Below are 16563 nucleotides of genomic sequence, written 5' to 3'. Positions count from 1 at the left end.
TCTGGGAGGGGGAAATGGGAGAAAGGGGGAAAAGGTGCAGGGATTAAGAAGCATAATTGGTAGGTACAAAAGAGACAAGGGGATGTTAAGAACATTATAGGAAATGCAGAAGCCAAAGAATTTGTATACACCATGACCCATGGACATGAACTAATGGGGGGCACTGCTGGAGGGAATGGGAGTACCAGGTGGAGGGGGCAAAGGGGGAAAATTGGGACAACTGTAATAACATAATCAATAAAATATATTTTTAAAAATTTTTTAAACTTTTAAATAAAGAAACAGTCAGAGAATCTGGCCACATCAGGCCCACAGTGGTGCCTGCCAGCAGTGGCTGGAGCTGAACAGAGCCGCCCTTCTACACGGGCCTGTGCCACAGCCCTCACCTCAGCTGACCGGGCTCCAGGCCTCCTCCGCTGTGCTCACTGCTTTGAGAAGCACTGTAGTGCACCCCCAACCCCGACCCCCTCCTCGGCTTCACTTCGGGCACCTGAGTGCTTTAAAGAAAAACAAAGCTGTCCCTTGTGGAACCTTCAAGCAAAAACTAAAGCATAGAACGTAGGAGAGTGAATGCATATGCACTCACCACTGAGTTGTAACGATTATCCTCTCTCCCGGAACACAGGGACAGAGGGGGGAAATGGCAATAAGGGGAAAATGAATGACCTATCGATAGTAACCTTACATGTAAATGGGTTAAATGCTCCAGTCAAAAGACATGGAGTAGCTGGACGGATAAGAACACGTGACCTGCACATACGCTGTCTGCAGGAGACCCAGTTCAGAACAAAAGTTGCATACAGGCTGAAAGTGAAGGGATGGAAAAACTAGTCCATGTGAATGAACACACAACAACCCAAACTTATGGGACACAGCGAAAGCAGTCCCGAGAGGGAAGGTCATAGCATTACAGGCCTACCTAAAGAAGATGGAAAGATTTCAGAGAAATGACCTAACCCTACATCTAAAAGAACTAGAGGAACAACAACAAACAAAGCCCAGGGCAAGTAGAAGGAAGGAAATAATCAAGATCAGAGCAGAATTAAATGACATAGAAGCTAAAAAAAAATTTTTTTTAAAAATCAGTGAATCCAGGAGCTGGTTCCTGGAAAGGATAAACAAAATTGACAAACCTTTAACCAGACTCATCTAGAGAAAAGAGAGAGGACCCAAATGAATAAAATCAGAAATGAAAGAGGAGAAGTAACACCTGATACCACAGAAATACAGAGGACTGTAGGAAATTACTGTGAACTATATGCCAAGAAACTGGACAACCTGGCCAAAATGGGTACATTTCTGGAAGCACACAATCTTCCGAAACCGAATCAGGAAGAAGCAGAAAACCTGAATGGACTGATAGCAACTAGTGATGTTGAAGCAATAATTAACAGACTCTTGGCACACAAAAGCCCTCGGCCAGATGGCTTCACAAGCGAATTTTACCAAACATTCCAAGAAGAACTAACATCTATCTTTCTCACACTATTCCAAAAAAAATTTCAAGAAGAGGGAAGACTCCCAAACTCTTTTTTATGAAGCCAATATTGTCCTATTTCCGAAACCAGGGAAAGGCAAAACAAAGAAAGAAAATTAGAGGGCATTTGAACATAGATGCTAAGATCTTCAACAAAATATTAGCAAACTGGATCCAACAATACATTAAAAAGATCATATACCATGATCAAGTAGGATTTATTGCAGGGATGCAGGGATGGCACAACATCCGCAAATCAATAAACGTGATACTGGTCTTTTCCTGGGAATTAGATCCCCTGATGCTCTCAGAAAACAGAAGAGGGAGACGTCTCTACACTGCGGATTGTCGTCTGCACCGTGAGGCCCCGGCTCCTCGTGAGGCAGACGTGGTCTGTTTGACTTTAGGACAATATATGCAGCCAACAAAGCTCCACCTTAAGGTGGAAGAATACATTGCTACTGAAAAGTTCAAATACTGGGAACAAGTAGGAAGGGGACTTGGATTTCATCATCCTGCAAGTGGCCCTCTGGTGCATTCTTCATATAAAGCAGGTGAAGTTTTCCTGAAGATGTAGTGGCTAACAGGAAAACAGAAGTCCTCTAACACTTGACAAGACATTCAAGGGCACAGGAATGTTTAAAACCTGCTTCCGTTTGCTACCTGAGGTGGGGGCCAAATGCCTATATGTTACTGGATAAACCCAATATCTTGTTTTATGAAAAATGTCAAGAAGCTGTGCATATTTAATGGTATTTATTCATCTTTTACCATGTCTTTTTGTCCCAGTAAACAATCACTTACTATGATATAATCGTAAAACATCTTTGTAAGTGTTTACTGTTACAGTATAACTTAAAAAATACATTAAAAACTTCTAGAGAACCTTAAAAAAATAAATAAATGAGATACTGCACATAAACAAAACGAAAGACAAAAATCACACGATCATATTAATAGATGCAGAAAAAGTATTTTATAAAATCCAGTACCATTTATAAAAAACTTTTAGCAAAATAGGAATAGAGAAAACATACCTCAACATTATAAAGGCCATATACGAAAACCTACTGCCAAAGTCACACTCAATGGGCAAAAACTAAAAGCACTTCCCTTAAGAACAAGAACAAGACAGGGGTGTCTGCTTTCACCACTCTTCTTCGACATAGCACTGGGAGTCCTGGCCACAGCGATCAGACACGAAGAGGAAATAGAAGAAATCCAAACTGGAAAGGATGAAGCAAAGCTGGCCTTACTCACAGACAGCATGATCGTGTACATAGAAGACCCTGTAGGCCTCACCAGAACACTACTCGACCTAATAAGTGAATTCAGCGAAGTAGCAGGATACAGAGTCATTATTCAGAAGTTGATTGTATTTTTGTACATCAACAGTGAGAAACTTAAGGGAAAAAATCCCATTTACTATAGCAAAAACAACCAAAAAAGTAAGGTAGCTAGGAATAAATTTAACCAAGGAGGTAAAAGACTTGTACTTGGAAACCTATAGGACACTGAAGAAGGAAACTAAAGAAGATACAAATAAGTGGAAGCATATACTGTGTTCATGGATTGGAAGAATTAGCATCATTAAAATGTCCATACTACCCAAAGCAATCAATAGATTCAATGCAATTCCCATTAAGATACAAATGGCATATTTCACAGATCTAGAACAAATATTCCCAAAAATAGCCTCAACAATCTTGAGAAAGAAGAACACAGTTGGAGGGATCACAATACCTGATATCAAACTATACTACAAGGCCACTGTAATCAGAACAGTCTGGTACTGGCACAAGAACAGACACATAGATCAATGGAACAGAATAGAGAGCCCAGATATAAACTCATGTCTCTATGGCCAATTAATATTTGACAAAGGGGGCAGGAGCATAAAATGGAATAAAGACAGTCTTTTCAATAAATGGTGTTGGGAGAACTGGGCTGGTACATGCAAAAAAATGAAACTAAAGCACCAGCTTACACCATACACCAGCATAAACTCAAAATGGATAAAAGACTTGAATATAAGTTGTGATACCATAAAAATCCTAGTGGAAAACATAGGCAGTAAAATTTCAGATATTTCACGTAGCAATATTTTTGCTGTTGTATCTCCCAGGGCAAGGGAAATAAAGGCAAAAATAAACAAACGGGACTACATCAAATTAAAAAGCTCTGCACAGCTAAAGAAACCATCACCAAAATGAAAAGGGAACCAACTCTATGGTAGAGCGTATTTGCCAATGATACATCAGACAGTAATCCAATTTTTAAAATGGGCAAAGGACCTCAATAGACACTTCTCCAAGGAGGACATACAGAGGGCCCATAGGCACATGAAAAAATGCTCAACATCATTAGCCCTCAGAGACACACAAATTAAAACCACAATGATATACCAGTTTACACCGGCCAGAATGGCTGTCGTTAATAGAGCGTCAAAAACAAGTGCTGGCAAGGTGGTGGGGAAGAGGGAACCTTCGTGCACTGTTGATGGGAATGCTGACTGGTGCAGCCACTGAGGAAAATGGTATGGAATTTCCTCAAAAAATTAAAAATGGAACTGCCTTTTGACCCACCGATTCCACTGCCAGGAATATATCTTAAGAATCTTGAAACATCAATTCACAAGAACTGAATGCACCCCTGTGTTCATAGCAGCACTGTTTACAATAGCCAAGATTTGGAAACAGCATAAGTGCCCAGCAGTAGATGAGTGGATTAAAAAACCATGTTACATCTATGCGGTGGAATACTACACAGCCGAAAGAAAGAAGGAACTCCTGCCTTTTGCGACAACATAGATGGAACTGGAGACTATTATGCTAGGACCAATAAGCCAGTCGGTGGAAGACAAATACCATATGATCTCACTTAGAAGAGGAATCTGATGAACAAAACAAACTAATGAGCAAGACAGAACCAGAGGCAGGGAATCATAGAACAGACTGACAGTGGTCAGAAGGGAGGAGGGAAGTGGGGACTGACTGAAAGACGGTCAAGGGGTTAAAGAACACGTATGAAGGACCCATGGACGTGGACGACTGTGGAGATTGTGGAAGCGAGGGGCATGTAATTCATAGGAATTATGAGTAAAGAAATCTATGGTTTCATAGGAAATTGGAAATATTTCCTATGAGCTTATATGGAAATATGAAAATATTTCAGTCCTTTAAAATTCAAGGGCCCCCCTTTTTAAACATAACTTAATGCCATGCCCTACAGTCAGCAGTAAGCTCCAGCATCGTGAGATACTCAGTCAGCATTTGTCCGTAGTTCCCTGATTGACATACATTTTTTAAACAGTTTTTTAAAAAATTAAAGATCCAAACAAGACCCACACATTACAATTGGTTAATAAATCTCATAAGGCTCTCAGGGTGGCAAGGGGTGAGGTATAGGTCAGGTATATTAAGTTGTAATTTGCATGCAGTAAAATTTACCTCTTAAGAAAAATTAAGTTCACTGTTTCAGTGTACAGTTTGTTGAGTCCCGAGGTGTGTGCAGTTGTGTAACCAGCGTGACAGCCACGATACAGCATGTTCCATCATCCCAAAATGCTCCCCCAGGTACCTTTGCAGGGGTGCCCACTCCCCTCCACCTCAGCAACCACTCGTCTCATTCCGGTCCCTGTGGGTTGCCCCTTCTCAAACATCATGCAAATGGAACAATGGAGCTGCAGCTTTTTGTGCCTGGCTACTTCTTACCATGGCGAGAAGTCTCAGTTCACAGGCTTCTCCTCCATCCGTTTTTCCCTTGAAGGCTTTTTGAAGAGACCAGGTTGTTTGTCTCAGAGTTTCCCACTGGAAACTGTGGATTTTGCTGATGACATCCCACTGGGGGTTGCATCTGAAAAGCCACAAAAGAGCTAATTTTCCTGTGTGACTTTTACTTAGGGACTCGGGACAAAAGGTCCAGGAAAGGCAGGTGTCAAGGCAGCTGGTGTGGTTTCTTTCCATCTTTATCTTTTGAGTGCCGACAGGTGGAAGTGAGCGGGAGTTCTTTCCACGTCGAGTTTAGGGTGTCTTTCTATACAGAGTTCTTGGCTCTGCCAAATGTGAAAACAGAAACACAAATGGGTTTTACCAAGAGAAAAGCGCCAGGGGAAGCGGACCATACCTGACGGGTCCCACCATCCAGAGGAAGGGGCTCAGGGTGGCCGCACTGCCCCTGTGAGCTCAGGCCAGGGTTTTCCACCGCCAGTGGATTGCTCGGGGCCTTCACCGGCCTTTCGTTCTTTCCTGGTCTCTGAGGAGAGGGGGTGGTTTGCCATTCTGGCTCGTGCCTGCAGCTTCAGCGGTGGACTGTCTGGGAGGGCGAGGCAGAGCCGAGCCTCGGTGGACCTGTCAGCCTTGCTGGGCGGCATCGGGACCCTTGGTGCCAGTGCCTCAGGGGTTCTCCCACACCTCGGCACTCACTCCTGCTAACTCCCGGCCCCCACCCCATTGTTACCCTCCAGCTACCCTGCTTTCTTTCCCTTTCCCCTTTGATTGCATGTGATGGCAGAGCCACTTTGTGACAAGAATCAAGTCATACTGGTGTCAGAGGATACGGTACCAGTATGACCTTTTCTCTCCGTCACTGATGGGCTGAATATCCACGAGCAGTTCCTTGGACCTCAGTCTCACTCTTCACTCTCCTGCGCAATAGCAGCAGCCCTGCCTAACACCTTACAGGCCAAGTCACCGCCCAGTGGTCCTTCTGGCTCAGGAGACAGAAGCCGAAGGATGCCCCGTGGTTTTCCGGAAGCCAGGTGGCCAGGGCCTTGGCGGGCTATGCAGTCTTTGTCTAGGTGGGTACATGGTGGAGGCTGCATGGGGGTGCAGCGGGGGCAGGGGATCCATGAGGAAAACAGCAGGCCACTCAAGCCTCAGAGCACCCCAGAGGACAAGGACCTCAGATGCCTGGGAAGGGCTATGGTGTACGCTCTTTGAATGTGTCCCAGGGACACACCTGGGACTTCGGTGCCTTGACTGATGGGTTGGGACGGGGAGGCACAGCCGCGCTCAGTGGGAGCAGACATGAACCCTGGGTGCTGGACCGCTCTGCCTGGATCTGAGTTACCGCTTCACCCCTGAGCCTCCTCTCCTCAGCTGTCCAATGGGGATAAAAACCCTTGCCCACTTCACAAGCTGGGAAGGATCCAATGAAATAAAATATAAAGCTCCTTGAATACTCGCTGGCATGCAGTAGGCACTCAGCTTGTAGAGTTCGTTTCCTGTTTTTGTCTTCGGTCTGTGGCCTCCCACACCTGCTCTGGCCTCCCACCTGCCCAGGCCTGCTGGCTGGGAGGCAGCCTCCGCACTGCTCTTCTGTCAGTGGAGAGAGCTGCTGGGGTTTTTTTGTTTGTTTTTTTTTTCTTAATTTAAGCTCCAGCAAACTGCTTTGTTTTCACGAATGGCTGCTCTTCCAAACCAATAGCTTTCTGCCCCAAGGTTCTGGGCCTGCGTTGCCAGTGTTAGAGAATCCTGGGCCCCCTTGCTGGGGCCTCAAAGTCGCAGTGTGCCCTGTGCCAGCCGGCCTGCCGCACAGCTCTGCAGCCATCGTGCACCGGTCTCAGCTCTCTTTCGCTCTCCAGCTACGGAATCTGCCCCCCCGGGGCTGGGAGACCCGCCAGTGCGCTCTGGGCTGTGGAAGGGAGCTGTTCAAAAGCAGCTGACCCGTGTGTCGCAGGGCAGGGGAAAGTCCCAGGAGAAGTCAGTTCTGCTGGGCAGAAAATTAAATTTGAGTTGCCGTTTTCAGAAATCCCTCTGCGTGCTGCCCAGGACTGGAAACAAATGAATCACACTGGGACGTCTTGGTTCATCTCTGTCCAAGTGACTCAGTGCTTTTGTCCACCCTCCCTCTCGTCTTTCCCACACCGCGGGTGCCAGCTGACTTCTGAAGCCTGAACCAGAGAGACTCCTGCTCCCAATTTAGGAGTGGAGAGCCCTAATTGGAACCTTTTGTGCTTCATTCTGGGGCTGCGTGGTCTCTGGGCTTGGAGCCTGGGCCAGCTGCAGCCTCTTCCGTGGGGCTGTTCACACTTGGGTTCTCTGAAGGGGGCGCTCCTTAAGACGAAACATCTGAGCAGCAAATGCAGCAACCACCTTTCCAGGTGGTCCCCGCACCTCGCAATGGGAGGGTAGGATGTGATGGTTTCACCGTGCCCAGGTGACATAGCCTAACACTAGTGTCTTAGGCTGTGTGGCCCACAGTATATTCTGTGGGGAGGAAGACAGGAACCAGATCTAATTTAACAGGACCCCAAGGCACCCTGGCGGTGGGATCAGTGCAGCCTCCTTTGTGGAGAGAGGGCCCTGCCATAGCAACCTGCCTCCTAGTGTCTAGAAGAGCCTCATTCAGCCCCCATGACTTCCTTTTATTTTATTTTTTTTCCAAATGAGAAAGGGGGAGGATGTGGGAAGAAAGAACTCTGATATAAACAGTTTCCAAGGAGACCCGAGTTGGGGTTGGGAAGGTTTTCTCCTTCCCTCGGTCCATGCCGAAGGAGGAGGGGTGTGTGCCCAAACGCAGGGGATCACGGGAGGTCCCAGCCCAGAGTCCTGGTTCCTCCCCGCTGGAGCTGCCAGATGTCTCAGCGTTCCCAGGCTTATGGGGACGGATGCATGGAGGGCCTCAGCCAGGCTTCCGAGAGGACTTCGGGGCACCCAGGAGCACTTAAAGAGCTACCGAGCCTGGCCAACTCCATGTGGAGGATGGACAGGCCCTGACTGCCTAGCTGCTGGCTCCCTGCCCATTCCGGGAGACAGCAATAACCTGCCTTCTTCCTTAAGTCCTGGAGCTGGGAGCGAGAAACTATGGGGTGCGCATACTCATCTCTGCAGGACGAGCCGGCCCGGAAAAGGTCAGTTCCAAACAGTGCCCCTGACAGCAGACTGGGTCGGTGCCCCCCTGGCTGAGGGACACGTGACACCTATACTCGAACGAGGACGTAACTTCTTCCTGGGCAGGGATGCCCCGAAGGCACAAAGAGGGTGCTGTGTGGAGTTGACCAGCTAAGTTGAGGGCAAGCCCCGGGGGGCTTGGCTGGGCAGGGGCACTGCTGGCCCCTTCGGTCCCGGATGTGCAGGCTGTGTTTTTCTGTTTCTGAAGGGCAGGATGTGGACTGGAAGCCAGGAAGGCCCAGTCACCGACTCCGCAGCCTGTGAAAGAACAGGTTCCGTGTGTAAGTTTCGGTGCGAAGCTGTGAGGTGGGGTGAGGCCTGTGGAGCACACTCAGGAATGGCGCAGCGGTAACCAGGTGTAACGAGCACAAATGTCGGGAAACTGCACATGTTGGGGCACTGGCTAAAGGCGTGGGAATTCCCCCCCAGTCCCCTCGGGTTTCTTTTTTTCTCTCACAGACTTCGGTCTGCCCGGGCTCTTGGGAGGCCATCTCTGGAGCTAAGGGCAGAGGGTGGGAGTGTTCTTCTTTCCCCAGGGCTGGCCTTCAGAGGTGCTCATGCTTCTTGGGAGAACCCTTCGCCCGGGACAGGCAGGGCTAGCCATCTTGCCTGCCTCTGATGTTGCCAGGCAGACTTGCCTGGAGGGCTCCCCCCTCTGCTCAGCAGCCGCCAGCCTGGGACTCCCTCCCTGTGCAGCTGCTGCAGGAGGCCGCACGGAGGCCCTCCTCCCCACAGACTCCCGGCTCTCAGTGCCGGAGCCGAGCTCCCCACCAGCCACGTGGGCGCATCTAGGAGCCCATCTGCGGCCGGTTCCCATGGCTTTCTCTCCTGGGAGTCGTTTCATCTCTGAAACTAGAGCTCATCTCCTCTGAGAGGTCTTCCCTGGTTTTTCCAGTCATGGTGCCTGCTCCCTCTGAAGCACTGTGGCCTGGGCCATCTGATCCACCCGGTCGGTCTTAGCACAGGCCACCTCTGGGCTGTGGGAAGCACAGTGTGCCCCAAACAGCCTCATTCTTCTAGAGAATACCCTCTTCATCCCTGAGGGGTAACTAAGTCCCAGGGGCCGTGCAGGGCACTGGGGGGCCACGGGGGCCACAGAGGCCACGATGCAGTGTTCTCAATAAGAGGACTCTCAGGCCTTGAGAGGCTGTGACTCGTCACAGGCTCATTTGGTGGCAGAACCAGGATTTAAACCAAGTCTCTGCTCCTGATGTGCGGCCCCTCCCATCCTGCCACAGTTCTCCCTGACCAGGTGGTCGGCCCTTGGAAGGCAGACCTGCCTTGTTCAGTCTCACGCCTGCTGTGCCGGCTGCCCAGGGTGCTGGCACGTGCCCGCCCACCCCAGGCTGCCGTGCCTGCCCTGTGGATGGAGGAGTGGCCCTGCATTCGGTGGGCCCTGGGGGAGCGAGCTTGTTCCTTTCTCCACAAGTCTGCACACCCACCTTTGTCCAGACGCAGCTTCTGTGGAAGCCTCTGTCCTTTCCGAAGAAATAGGAGGTGGCTTTGTGGCTGGCATCAGGCCTCTCAGGTGGGCAGGGAGCGCTCCAAAGGCCGTCTCAGGCCCCGCCAGCCTGCTGCTGTGCAGAGGACTCTGGCTGAGCGCCCGAGAAGCGGGCAGAAGGCAGCACGCTCCGTGCCGGGCATGGCCAGGTGCTGCCTTGCCCTATTTTTTGACATTTGAGTTGCCCCCCGCTTTTTAAAAATATAAAATGTATTTTTAGTTATAAAAATAGTGTGGAAAACAAAAAAATTAGGAAACTACAGAAATCATCTCACCTGTTATCCTAAACCTTTGCTATTCTGGCAGGATGCTGGTGATTTTCTGTGATGAATTAATACTGTACACTCCGTGTTTTAAGGACATGGACCCTTGTTTTCCTCCTGGCCATCACACACAGCGCCCTGGGAAAGAGCGAGTGTGAGGGGAGGTGTGTTCACTACCTTGGCGTCTCCCCGGCTCTGCACTGTCAGGCCGCATGCCCGCACGGTGGCCGGCAGCAGCTGAGAACTTGAGAAGGAGGAGGCCCATGTGAATGAGCATCCCAGACCTCACGCCTAGCCCCTTCTGGGTGTCAACTAAATGCATTTACTCTGTTTTCATTTTTTTAATTGAGGTAAAATTAAAATTCACACCCCTTAAACTTCACCATATTAACCATTTTAAAGTGCACAATCTCACGGCTTTTACTGTAGTCACAGATTGTACAGCCTCCCTCACTGTCTGTTCAGAGCACGTCCAGCCCTGGCCAGGTAGCCCAGTTAGAGCGTCGCCCTGATGGGCCAGTTCGCGGGTTCGACCCCTGGTCAGGCACATGCGAGAATCTGCCAGTGGATACATGATCGGGTGGACCAACAAATTCATGTTTCTCCCTCTTTCTCCCTTCCCCTCTCTCTAAAAATCAATAAATTATATTTTTAACTATTTTTGTTACCTCAGAGAGAAACACTGCCCCTATTAAGTCGCTCCCCTCCTCCCCTCCGCAGCCCCTGGCACTGCTACATCTGTCTGGATTCGCCTGTCCTGCGCATTTCACATAAATGGAAACTGCATTTAGTCTTGTATCTGCTTTTTCCTCATAATATTTCATCAGACCTTTATCTAGGTTGCTGACAGTTTTCTGAACAGTCAGTTTGGACCTACGTTCGATCTGCGTTTCAGAGGTCGTGCTTTCCCTCGGCTCGGGGTTCGGGGGGAGCGTGGCAGCAGGACGCAGGTCCCTGTGCACCTTGCTCGTGCGTTGGGCCGCGGCCCTGCGAGCACGCCATGTCAGCACGGAGGTGGAGCGTAGCCCTCTGGCTTAGGCTGCGCGTCAACTAAAGGGGAGTGAAGATGTGGCTGCTGGTGGCTGGACATGGAGAGAAGCTGGACATGTAGGGATGATGTCCAGACACAAGACCCCTTTGCGGTTTGGGTTGGAGCTGGGAGTAGGAAGAGAAAGGGGGCGGCCCGAGGGCCTCCATTCCCGCTCTTACCCTGGCCCTGCTCACGTTGGGGTGGGCCTGCCTTGGGGGTGCCGGGGTTGTGGGGGGTCGGAGGGAGGGCCCCTCTGGGTTTCCGTGAGGATAGGCCATGGGCGGGTGGGAAAGCCCAGGCAGGTGGCCCCCAGCTGCCTCTCTCCCGGCCCCTTGAGGGACTGCTGCACTGACAAGGCCCCCGGGACAGAGGGGACGAGCCGAGCATCCCCGCCAGGCGCCGAGCCCTGCCCCACAGGACCCACGTGTCACGTTATTTAACGCTGAGGCTCTAAAAGCAGCCTGCTATTTCATACTAAATAGGTTAGTAGGTCCCAACAGCCCTGGACCCACTAACCCAGTGAAAAACCAGTGGGGGCTTAAACACGAAACTTCTGTCGTGATGTTTGCAAACCTACATGTCCAGTCAGCTCCGCAGAGGCATTCTTAAAAGAAACCTTCACTTAGTGAGGTCTTCCGCGGACCCCAGGCCTCCCGTCCTGAGGAACATCGCTTCTGTGCTCCTGTGACGTGCTCGCGTGCCTGCTGACGCTGCGCTCCTCAGCGCCTCGCTGTGCACTGCCGGGTGCAGGGGAAGGGCTTGCAATCAGGCTGGGACTGGTCCTTGCCCAGCCACCGGCTGGCCAGAGGGTGGGTCACAAGTGCTGCCTTCGAGCCTCTGTCGCTGTGTATGGAATGGGTGTTCAGTGCCCCCTGTATTGCGGTTGGGGGTGTACTTCTCTGTGGTATGGGCTTTCTGGGTGTCATCTTGGGTCACCTCCCCTGAGACCCCACATTTCCAACGTATCGCCTCACGGCCGAAGTGTCTGGTTGCACGCTCACCCCCCGCCAGCCTTTCAGACCAGCCGGTAGACCCCTGGCTGGTGGGCTAAAGGCAGAAAGGAGCCACGGATCTCCAGACGGCCTCCGGAGAGCCCCGGTCAGGCAGGAGGAAAAGGGGAGGCTCTGCACCCTCCCCGAGGCCAGCCCTGCTCTCTCCTGACCCCAGTGCAGCCCACCTCACTCAGGCACAGCCCCCCTTGGGCCCTTTCATGCCTCACTGAGTCCCTCTCTGCCCCACTCTGGTCCCATCTGCCCCCTCCATCCATGGAAACAGCACAGCTGCTCAGCTGAATTTGTCTGAATTGCAAATTGGGACAATCTTAGCCACTCTGCTAAAAGGGTTTGCTAAATAAATACAAGGGGGGACCAAAAATTCCCTGGAATTTATTTATAAAATATTGTGTATTCTTAAAGATTTAAACTTTAGTCACCTTCAAAGTATTCTCTCTTTGAAGCAATACACCTATTGAGACTTTTTCCACTGCTCAAAACAGTTTTTGAACTTGTTGCTGTTGGTGCCTTTTAGTGCATTAGGGTTTTTGTTTCACCTCTTTCGCAGCAAAACGTTTCCCTATGAGGATTTTTTTCATCCAGGGAACCAAAATAACGTAGTGGGTAGGGCACAGAGATCATGATGTCTTTGGTCAGAAGCTGCTAAACAGGCCCTTTGGGCAGGTGTGCTCATACATCCCCCATCATGAAATGGGCAAATGTGTTGAAAGAGTCTTCCAAAAAATTCACTGAAGCCGAACGCAGCCTCTCACAACAACGCCAGTTGGTACAATGATACAATGGGTTCTTAGAACACTCACCTAGCAGGGGAAGCCTATACTACAAGAGGCACACCCTCCAAAAAATAATTCAGGGTTTTTTTGGGGGGGGTTCCCCCTCATAAATGGCACGAGTGTGGAGGCCAGCCATCAGCTAACTTTTGAAAAACTGTGGGAAAACTCAGCACCTGCCTGCACACACCTGCTGTCACTCTGCACCACAAGCTTTTGTGTGAGGACTTGGTGGTGCCCTCTGGCTGCTCAGACTCCCTGCTGCTGGCTGTGGTCTGGCAGCGGTTGGAGGGGCCGGAGCTCCCTTCCCAGGGACAGCCCTGTATGATGCAGCCTGCCTTGTGCTGCATGCTCTCCTGGGCCCTTTGTATCCTTTTTTACACTTGATCTTTGCCAAAGCCTCTGAAGTGGGATTGGTTATCCCCATTTTCTAGTAGAGGGGCAATGAATTCCTGGTTCAAGTTCACTCAGCTGCGAATTGGCAGGCTAGGCCTGGCACACGCGTGTGCCTGACTCCAGAGCTCCTGCCTGGCCTCCACCTCATTGCCCTTAATGGGCAACCCTTGTTGCCCGAGAGTAAATATAAACTTCTTACTGAGATGTGACATTGCAGAAAGGTGCATGCAGAACGGTGGTTCTCGCCGTGTGAACAAGTGGTGCTCACCGCCTAGATCGAAGAGCAGATCATCCCCAGCCCCCAGGAGTCTCCCTGCCACCCCTGCCCACTCTCCCCGCACCTCGGTTTTGACAGTTTGGGGACTTTATATAATGAAGTCACACTCGTGCACGCTTCACTCTGGCTTAATTCCCCCAACACCAGGTGGGTGAGGTTCATCACGTCAGCGTGTGCGGGGTTCACCTTTCTCCTCGCTGCAGCGGGACATGTTCCCGTGCAGGAATGCGCCACAGCTAGTTCGTTCATTCTGCTGATGCACAATAGGGTTGCTTCCTGCGGGGGGCTCGCGGGCCAAGAGCACGCCCTGTGTCTCTTGGTGCATGGGTACAAGTGCACTCCGCCAGGTCTGTACCAAAGAGTGAATTGCCGGGTTATAGAAGATACCGTCAAACAGCCTTCCAAAGTAGGAGTGCCGTTTTGCCCACCCGCCGCCCCGACCAGCGTGTGGGAATTCTAGCCGCTCCCCGGCTTCACCTGGGCACGGACGTTGAGCACCTTTCCATGGGGTTTTTTGACCACTAAGGTACTCTTTTTAAGAAAGTGCCTCTTCAAGTCTTTTGACAGTTTTTCTGTTGGATTATGATTTCTTATATTCTCAACCCAAGCAAGTCCTTTGTCGGATGTACCTGTTTTGCAGACATCTTCTGTTTTGCCCACCTTGCTGCATTAGGCCTCGAAGTCCCTGGAAAGGCTCACTTGGCTTCTTTAGATGGCCCTGTGGGCCTGGGGCAAAGAAAGAGAGAAGGAAAAGGACAGGAAATTGCCCCGGCTGGTGTGGCTCAGTGGTTGAGCATCAGCCTGTGAACCAAAGTGTCGCCGGTTTGATTCCCAGTCAGGGCACGTGTCTGGGTTGTGGGCCAGGTCAGGTGTCCAGTAGTGGGGTGCACAAGAGGCAACCACACATTGATGTTTCTCTCCCTCTCTGTTTCCCCCTCTTCCCCTCTGTCTAAAATAAATAAATAAAATCTTTAAAAGAAAAGTACAGGAAATGGACTGGGAGGGCCGGAGGCTGCCCTCAGGGAGGTAGGGAGTGGACCGAGGACCTTGAGGCTGTGCCGGACCCAGCAGTGGCGCTGCTGTCTGAGGGGATGGCGGCCAGTTCAGGGCTCTGGAAAGAGCCAGGATAACCACGAAGGCGATGATGAAATGTGGCCCCAGTGCAGGGAAGGGGCAGGCAGGCGTGGGGTTTTCTAGGAATCCCAGGGGAATTGGAACTGTCAGGGGCTTGAGGTGGAGCAGGAGTCTTTTGGCAAGCAAGTGTGACGAGGGTGCTCTGAGTGGAGGTGATGGCTCCACAGGATTCTGAGGGCCGTCGTGGGGAGGGTGGTGTGTGGCGGGGAGAACTGGGCAAGGCTGGGACAGATTCTGAAGGGACTCGATTACCCTTATCCCATGGGTTTGAGAGTGCAGCAGGCAGCAGCACGGCCACGCCCATATTTAGGAGACCCCTGGGTGCTGTGGGAGGCAGGGATTGGAGGTGAGGAAAGGCCGTGGGGACCGTTGCCTATGGATGCCTCGGGATGGGGAAGTGAGTCCTTGGCCATTCTGTGTGCTCATCTGTCAGGGGCGGGGGCTCCTGGCTCTGCCAAGTGTTGGTGTCTCGGAGGTTTGGCATTTACTGTGAGGGAGGGGGGAGGGAGCCTGGCAGCCTTGGCACTGGGCCAGAGACAGCTGCCGGTGTGCTCACTGGAGATGCTGCCACAAGCACCCCACGCTCATCTGACACTTCTGTCTTTCAGGACCCCCTCTGTCAAAGACAGCAGCTTCGTGGAAAAGATGAAGAAGACGGTGAGTCTGCCCTCTGAGTTTGGGCTATGGCCAGCAAGTCTTGGCTCCGGGGGGTGCCAACTGCACTGGACGGGAAAGAGCGGGTAGGCACCCAGGGCCGGCTCTCTTGTGTGTGCATTCGCGTCGTACCACAGCCCCAAAGCTGCTGGGACAGCTTGCTTTGTTTTTTTGAATATTTACTTCTTGGACAAACAAACTGTAAGAATAAACCATCCCCGTAGCTCCGGATGCCATCCTGCGTCCTCCCTCCCATCCAGGCTCAGCGCTCGAGCAGACGTAAGCCTCACATAGCTGTGGTCCTGGCACAGCTGCAGTTCTACCTCTGTTTTCATTCAGATTTTTAATGTGTGGAAAGGTACCACATTCACAGGGTTCAAATCCACAATTACTTCATGGGAAGCCTCTCTGGTTCCTGCCACTCATCGCCACTGTTCTTAGCATTTTATGGATCCTTCTAGAGCTCCTTTGTGCACATACAAAAACACAGAGATTCTTATTTTATACTTTCTTAAAACTAAAATGGCATAGTACACAAGGTCTTTCCAGGAAAAGTCCAGCTATTGTTAATATAACAAGAACAGTTTGCATGACACCCATGTAACCTGGCAGCCAAGGAGGGTGGACTGGAGTGTGCATGCATGAACAATGATGACTTCACTGTACTAGTCAGTAGGGCAATAGATACTGCTGAGTGAGCATGTGTACTGTGTGGTTGTCGAATTCAAAATGACTGAGTGAGTAGAACAATGAATCTGCATCAAGTTGTGTGTTAAGCTTGAACTTCCTCTGTGGAAACTGGATGATTCAGAAGGCTGCAGCTGTGGGCAAGTGGTGATAGGCAGCTTCATCACAACAACACTCGCTCACACATCACGTCTCATGTAGAGTTTTTTTGTGAAACATCCAATCACTCAGGTGATTCAGCCCCTGTACAGCCCAGATTTGTCACCCTGTGACTTCTGGCTTTTCCCAAACTAAAATCATCTTTGAGAGGGAAGAGATTTCAGACCATCAATGAGATTCAGGAAAATACAACAGGGCAGCGGATGGTGACTGGGAGAACAGTGTGAGGTCCCAAGGTGCCTACTTTGAAGGGGACTGAGGTGTCATTGTCCTATGTACAGTGTTTCTTGTATTGTGTATCTTCTTCAG

General features: G+C 50.6%; 1 protein-coding gene across 2 annotated transcripts in view; it reads left to right on the top strand.

Moving 5' to 3' along the window:
• LOC114500330 (NADPH--cytochrome P450 reductase) overlaps nt 1–16563 on the top strand; it is a 74699-nt gene that overhangs the window by 46178 nt on the left and 11958 nt on the right. For both annotated transcript variants that reach the window (XM_036020793.1, XM_028517001.2), the window contains exon 3: nt 15363–15411. In XM_036020793.1, the coding sequence (XP_035876686.1) occupies nt 15363–15411 (49 nt within the window). The remainder of the gene's footprint in view (nt 1–15362; nt 15412–16563) is intronic.

Source organism: Phyllostomus discolor, chromosome 3 (genome assembly GCF_004126475.2).
Source record: "Phyllostomus discolor isolate MPI-MPIP mPhyDis1 chromosome 3, mPhyDis1.pri.v3, whole genome shotgun sequence".
In the NCBI taxonomy this organism is placed as follows: Eukaryota; Metazoa; Chordata; class Mammalia; order Chiroptera; family Phyllostomidae; genus Phyllostomus; species Phyllostomus discolor.
This window is presented reverse-complemented; position numbering and strand designations above follow the sequence as displayed.